The 7,093-nt window shown below is 52.6% G+C and overlaps 2 protein-coding genes across 2 annotated transcripts; one reads left to right on the plus strand and one right to left on the minus strand.

Moving 5' to 3' along the window:
• Positions 1-90: 90 nt before the first annotated feature.
• Positions 91-5,373, plus strand: M406DRAFT_336028 (uncharacterized protein; the record flags this gene model as incomplete). Its single annotated transcript, XM_040921098.1, has 5 exons — positions 91-274; positions 354-1,169; positions 1,223-4,708; positions 4,772-5,211; positions 5,305-5,373. The coding sequence occupies 5 exons, from the start codon at positions 91-93 to the stop codon at positions 5,371-5,373; spliced, it is 4,995 nt and encodes a 1,664-aa protein (XP_040781299.1).
• Positions 5,374-6,400: 1,027 nt separating this feature from the next.
• On the minus strand, positions 6,401-6,725 carry M406DRAFT_246107 (uncharacterized protein; the record flags this gene model as incomplete). Its single annotated transcript, XM_040916389.1, has 2 exons — positions 6,401-6,606; positions 6,689-6,725. The coding sequence occupies 2 exons, from the start codon at positions 6,723-6,725 to the stop codon at positions 6,401-6,403; spliced, it is 243 nt and encodes an 80-aa protein (XP_040781300.1).
• Between the last annotated feature and the right edge of the window lie 368 nt (positions 6,726-7,093).

Genomic DNA, 7,093 nt, shown 5'->3' on the forward strand with positions numbered 1-7,093 from the left:
TATCTATTGCTTTTCGAACAGGTCGCTGATCCAGAAGCGCCGCCTTGAAGCTGTAGAGATGCAGCGATTGCCTTCAACAAGATATTAACCATGACCGAAATCAGCCCCCTCGACGCCCTCGAGGCGCTTCACAGAGAGCTCACTGCAGTCTTGGACCACCGTTTTGAGAGCCTTCACATTCTTGAGCAGCAGCTTGATGCTCATGCACAAGCATTCAGGAAGCTTCTTGATAAACCTGCGAAAACCGAGAAGAGCCGCAGTGCACTTAAAACAGGTTTGTCCTGCCGACGCAAAAGAACCCCAACAGGATCCTGCTCGGGCGAGATCATGAGCTGACCAGATCTGCAAAACAGGCAAAGTCACAATCGAGGACGAGACATACACCCTCAATGCTGCCTTCCAGGACAACGCCCTGCAGCTTGCTGACGAAATCGAACTCGACGAGATAGAGGCCGCAAAGATACTTCTGGACTGCCACGATGATCCGAGGACCCTCGGCCGGACACTGTTTGAGTCTGGGCTGGTCTGGTTCCATCAGCAGCGGAGGTACTTACTGGATTGTATGCGCCTCTGCATACAGATCGCCGACGATGACGAACTGGACGACAATCTGCAGACTGCGTTTAGAGCATACGTTGATGAGAATATTTACGTTGCTAGCGCACCTGGGGGCCCCAAAATTGTTCCGAGGTGTATGGAGGCCATGCAGGGTATTAAGAGTTGGCTGCAGAAACTCGCGGACAGGGTGACAGCAGCGGGCGTCATCCACGGCGTGGATCGACCTCCTCTCGATGAGGTGCTCGAGTACTCCCGCCACAGTCTCCTGCAGCAACACGAGATACTGGCATTGATCACCGCCAGCGCGATCGATAAACGGCATGCCAAGGCTGAGGATTTCAGAAATCTTCTGACGATGCTCCAGAAGTTGGACCGTTACGATCAGTTGCTAATTCACCTATTCCCCATCATTGGAACCTACATTACTGTGTTTGGATCGACAGAAGGCAACAACGATCTGGAACAGGCACGCGACTTCTACAAGCTGCTCTCCAAGGTAGATGATGAGACTTGGGTCATGCCATACCTTCATGCCGCTGTCCGAGCATGGTGGGTTGTGGAGTTCTCAGGCCTATTCGTTGATGTTGCCGATGAGTCTGACACTTTAGCTGGTGAGAAGCATCCTTGAACAGTCATGAGAGCCAGCGCTAATACTGAGACACAGACGAAAATGGTCGCCTCAAACAATTCACCGAAGCTTTGAAGGACGGTGCTTTTGACTTCATACTGTCCGTTGCAGCAGACGTAAAAACTCCCGTGTGGCACGACCCTACGCGGCTCGGCATAAGACAGTGGCTTCAGAGGAAGTCACCTTCGCTGGCCGATGCTGCCCAATTTTCGGAGCATTTTCAAGTTGCACTCGTGGTGCAACTAGAGAACCTCGTAGAGGGACTCATATCGAACATGCCCGATGTCCTCCGCAAGATGCGGACCGAGGAGGACGAACAGCGTCAGCTCAATGCAAACCACGAACAAGATCTGGACCTCGAACGTTTCCTGTTGATTATCGCGTACGCATACGAGGGCCGCCCCGAGGCGGCAGAGGCCTTTTGGGCGGATCCTGACAGCAACCTAGCTGGCTTCTTGCAGTGGGCGTCCAGACGAGCGTCTACACCATTGGTCAGCGCATTCTGCGAGATGCTGCAATCCATATCCCACGACGACACGTGTGCTTCATCCGCGCACGCGTTTCTTTTGGACGAAGGCCAGACGGCTTCCGGAAAATTGCGAAAATCGCACTCACTCACCTGGACGCAGATCTTCAAGGAACTTACTTACTTCACCAATAAGCTTCAAAAACCGGCCACATCCCAATCCCAAATCTACCGATCTGGGAAACCCACTGCTGAGCAGGCTGAAGCCGAGCCTGAGTCTGCTATGATGCTTGAGTGCTATCTCAGACTCATCATTCGGTTAGCGTCCCAGAGTGAGACTGTCCGGGTCTATCTTATCAAAGGTGAATACAACCTGGTTCACGGCCTGTACCAGTTGATCAACATCCCCGGACCGCAGCATGTGCGTCTTAGGGCTTCCGCTTTTTACGCGCTGCGAGCGTTGATGAGCCGCAAACTTCAATCGGAATGCAACATCATGTGGACACTCCTCGATTCATGGGCGACAGGACAGAACCCTCCACCTCAAGCTGCAACTCGTCAACCCTCAGCACAAGTCAATCAGACTCCTGCGACCACGATGAAGAAGCAGTTACAAGAGCTGGGCCGTGGGTTTGAAGAGCCCAACGCTGTGGTTCAATTTCTCAACTCACTCGTGTCTCCTGTATTGGACTCGTCACCCTTGAGTGATGTCTTGCCTTTCCCTGAAGAGCTGGGATCACAGACCAGGATGCCGGGAATTGACCCCTACGTGGACTACGTCCTTGGCAACGTCTTGGGTGAGAATTCTGGGGAGCTGCGCGACACGGTCCAGACGCGGATGCTGCGGCTGAGCTGTTTCGAATTCATCCTCCTCTGTCTGGACAACTTCAACGAGGACCTCATCTTTCTAAGTCATGAGACGAACATTGCCGTGGACTCTATCATCTCGACGACAGACCTGGCTAGTTATGTCAAGTTGCACCCTTTCGCGCGCGTGATGGAATGGATGCTCAACCGCCGAGTGATGGCTGCATTGTTCAGTACCATTAGTCCCAAATATGCCGATGAGCTCACTCAGATTGCTAGTGCAACACCAGAGTCGCCAATAATACTGAGTACCCTGCGAGCAGTCGAGGTGGTCACCAAGGTTCTCGAGATGCAAAACACCTACGTCGACCTTATACGGCCATTGATCAAGGATCAGCCAAACAAAAGGGCATTGTCTGCGCCGGCGTACCTCTCCTTTGAAGATGGTATCATGAGCCACATCACTCTAGTGGTAGACCTGGGCCGATATTGCGGGATGGGTCATCCGGCTTTGACACTCGCGTGCTTGAAATTGTTGGAGAAGATTTCATCTTCTTTAAGGATCGCTTCAGCATGGAGTCCCGGCCACTATGGCCAGACGCATCGCAACAAGGCCATAGTTGCACTGGAGCAGATGGGTGATGGCGAGGCAATCTCGGCATCATTCATCGCAGACCTGACGGAGCCTCTCGACATTTCAAGAAAAGCCGAGTCGCCGAATTACATGATCAAAGTGTACATTCTGGACTTTTTGTTTGCTTGTCTTCAGGCCACTCCCGATCAACCCACCATAGCCCATCAGCTTCTCGGGTTTGAGTGCGGCATTGACTTCATCTCAGCGAAGAAGGATGGGTCTTTTGACTCTGGAACGTCTCTGTTCCACCAGATGCTGCGAGTCCTTGTAGAGGTACCCTTTGGTGACGAGGAAACGGGCATATGGAGGTGGACGATCGATCTCAAGTTCAAGATCATGCGAATCTTTCAAGTCCTGTGGACATCGCCTCTGTCTTCGTCAATTGTCTTGACAGAGCTGAGGGAGAATGACTTCATCTTCCACCTGCTGCTTAGGGAGATCACTATTCAACCCCTTCTGCCATGGGATGGCCAAGTCATGACGGGTCCGGAATTCCTATTGTCCGATGCCTCCATGGCCTTCATATCTTTTTTGGCTCTACGCTCTCTCACTTTGGAATATGCAAGCATTGAGCTTTGCAGCATTTCCCAGCAGAGACAGCCTCACCTCAAACGGCGCCTCCTTGATGCCTTGAACGGACAATTGAAGGATGACGGCGAGATGAGGCCGGTACCTGGCGTGTTTGACCTCTTTGACTTCCTTCCGGCAGATGATCAATTCTGGAACGTACCACCTCCATCTTTCGATTTGTATCGAGACTTGGACTTGACACCATATTTGGAAGACGACGCAAGCGGCAACACACTCTACAACCTCGACAGGATCAGGGAGGTCATCCTTTTGAAACGAAAGGAGTTTGCCAAACTGGGCCAATTGGCCTCTGAGCAGGAAATCAACGCTATGGACAAGGAAGAAGCGATGCTCCTAGAATACCTGGAGTTTTCCAATCGACAGACACAGGTGGCATCGTTCCGGTTGAGAGTCCTCAAATCGTGGACAAAAGTTCTCCTAGTCATGCTCGAGTCGAACGATTTCAAGGGAAGCGATCAAACCTCATTTCTGCTGCAAGCACTCCAAGTGATGCTCCCAAGCCTGGACGTCTATGCGTCAGGCCACAAAGACGAGGCCCACGAGCTTGCGAAGCTAGGCAAGGTGCTGCTTTTCAAGGTTGATTTCTCAACCGCGGAAGACAATAGCAAGGTCGCCGGAGACCTAATCAGCGATAAGCTGTTTCAGCTCTTCCAGATCTGTCTGTCAGCCATCAGCAGGTGGGCTGGAAACTCGGAACTTCGTGCTCTCTACTACAATATCTGCTACCGCTACCTGGCCGGCATCGCTGGACACAGCCAGGTATTTCTGGCCAGTCGGCAACATACCATCAAGTCCATTCACGTCCATGGCGAGCGACTTCTGAATGTGATATGTGATGACGCCGAGCGCAGCGACGCGAAAGGTCAGACGGCAGCTCTCATCTTGTTGGGAGCCTTCGTCAAGATCGGTATTGTGGAGAACGATTCATACGTGGTGGAGACTCTGAATAGGCTCAACTTCATCGGCGTCGTGGTCGATTCCCTCAAGTCGGTCTGGCGCGAGTGCTTTGGGTCCATACAAGCAGGTAAGTCAAATCTGACCCCCAGAAAGTGTTGAAAGAGCTGAAGACGGCTGATCAGGATGGCAGACAACTCCGATGTGGAACTTCTTTGGGGCGCCAAGCTCGCCCTACTGCAGTCTCTCTGCCAGACCCGGGAGGGCGCCAAATACGTCCTACAGAACAACCTCTTTCGCGCCGTCGAGGTCTCAGGTCTGTTCGCAGTTGACCTCGACACAGATGTGGGCTCCGACCCACTTGCTCTCGAGAAACTCTACTCGCTCCTGCTCCGCATGACGCGCATCATCGGCGCCGCGGTGCTTGCCCGCGGACCCCAGAGCAGCGTCACCCAGGGTCCAGCGCGTCGGTTCCTAACCGAGTGTAGAATGCTCATCGTACAGGTGCTGAAAAAGAGTGCGGGTATCGGAATGGGTCTCGGCGCTGCGGCGCCTAGCCAGCAGCTTGAGGAGAACGTAGAGGATCTGGCTGAGGCATTTATGGTGTTGATCACTGCAACGGGGTTTTTACAGGTGAGCCTTCTCCTAACTCTGAGCCACCACCGCCTAGCTTTGATTGTAATGGACTCTTCACTGACTTTGTCTAACTTTTCTTCGTCTATTTAGTTTGAGGAGGAGATACTGACAGGCCCCGGGGCTGCGCAACCTCTGACTGCTCAGGGGTTGTTCCATTAGAAAGAAGATAGAGGACCATGGAGATGGGAAGAAGCCTCTCTAAGATTAATTGATGGGCAATTGCAAAACATGATTGATGTACGAAACAGAATTAGAGTCACAAAAGCATTGCAGGCAGGATGTAAAGCAAAATAAGGTGCTAGCTGGCCATAAGGGAAGAAAAGGAGCATTTGAGTGCGTTGATATATGTCCAGGTCGGTCAACGGCAAGTGATACACTTTCGAGACCACGGACAATTGTCTCTGGTCTCTCTACCTTGAGAAAACTGTCTCTTGAGAAGAAGGCTGTGTGTACTGCCTCCCGTCATATGCACCACGCATACCTGTTCAAGAGGGAGCTGTGACTGTGGTTAATGAGAAGATGCGAAGAATCCGCATGACGGTACGAGGGACACAACAGCAGCCGTGCTACACCAACAGACAGGCCGGTAGCAGCAGCAGCACCAGCCAGCATCTACGCATTTTCCTTTTTCATTATTCACTTGGGACGAATTTCACTTGAGACAATGCAGGAGCGGTATGTCGGTTGATTATCCGCGTTTGGAATTACGATACCCAGGCGGGCGGCACCATGACCCTTCCTACCTGGACTAGGCCCAATGCCCCGGGCGTCTGTCTGTCCATCTATGTACCTCAAGGGAAATTTGTCAGGACATGCACACTTTGATTTGACCTTTTCCTTATGTCCACTAAACACACCCGTGTTTCCGAATCTTTTGTAAGACGCCTCGCAAATGCAATTGTGTTTGGGGGGGGGGGGGTGTGAGGGTATCGTGTTAACGAGGAAGTAGACGTGAAATTGAATACTTAAAAGCTCATGAATAGGGGAGGGAGTGAAAAACAAGTGCCTGTGATGCAACCGTGCCACCTTTTTCTAGACCCTGGTGCATGAAAGTTGTGATTCGTGCAGGCATGGCCACCGGGGGATCCATTATGTCGTCCAGACTGCCGACCTCTTATCAAAGGGGCTGAAATCCCACACTCGCCGCGATGGGGTTCTACGCAAGGCACCTCGTTCCCCCAGCCAACTATGAGTTCGGCATCCGTGCGGGCTGCTTGCCCTGCTTTTTTGAAGGGCGGAGTTTCAGTTCGAGATGGAAAAAGGTTTTCGCGGTTTTTGATGACTGGCCATTCTTGGGTCGCGCCTCGAGCTTCTGTCGGCACATTGGGCAGATCTTCTTGGTGCCCTCCGCATGCATAGCCTGGTGCAGGCAGTTGCCGCAAAACATGTGGCCTGCAGAAAATGTCAGTGAAGGAAAAGGAGATGACGGCAAGATTCGAGCGAGAGGGAGAGCCTTCAACAGAGTGCGACTTACCACAATGTGTGACCGTCAGGTTCATCGCAGTGTCCATGCAGATGATACATTCAAAGTCAACCAACTTGGTGCTGTTGTCCTCCTTGGGAGGGCCCATCAGCTCCTCGGGTATCTTGTCATCTCTGGTCAGGTCGAAGAGCTTGGCTGGCTCCTCATCGTCTTCCACTCCAAAGATGTCGTCTGAATCCGGTATGACCACGGCTCTTGCATCGTGCACGGCCTTGCGGACCGCGGCCTTGGTGCTCCGCGCCGAGGCGGCAGTGCTGCTTCGTGATCGACGTCGTTTGACAATGGAGGGGCCTGCCTGCTCATCGATAGAGGCTGAAGCGCGGGTGCGCTTCCTGGAGGAGGGGGCAGGCATGTTGTCGTCGACCAGAAGGCCAATGATGGCGTTGCGATCCCCGT

Source organism: Cryphonectria parasitica (assembly GCF_011745365.1).
Source record: "Cryphonectria parasitica EP155 unplaced genomic scaffold M406scaffold_1, whole genome shotgun sequence".
Taxonomy (NCBI): Eukaryota; Fungi; Ascomycota; class Sordariomycetes; order Diaporthales; family Cryphonectriaceae; genus Cryphonectria; species Cryphonectria parasitica.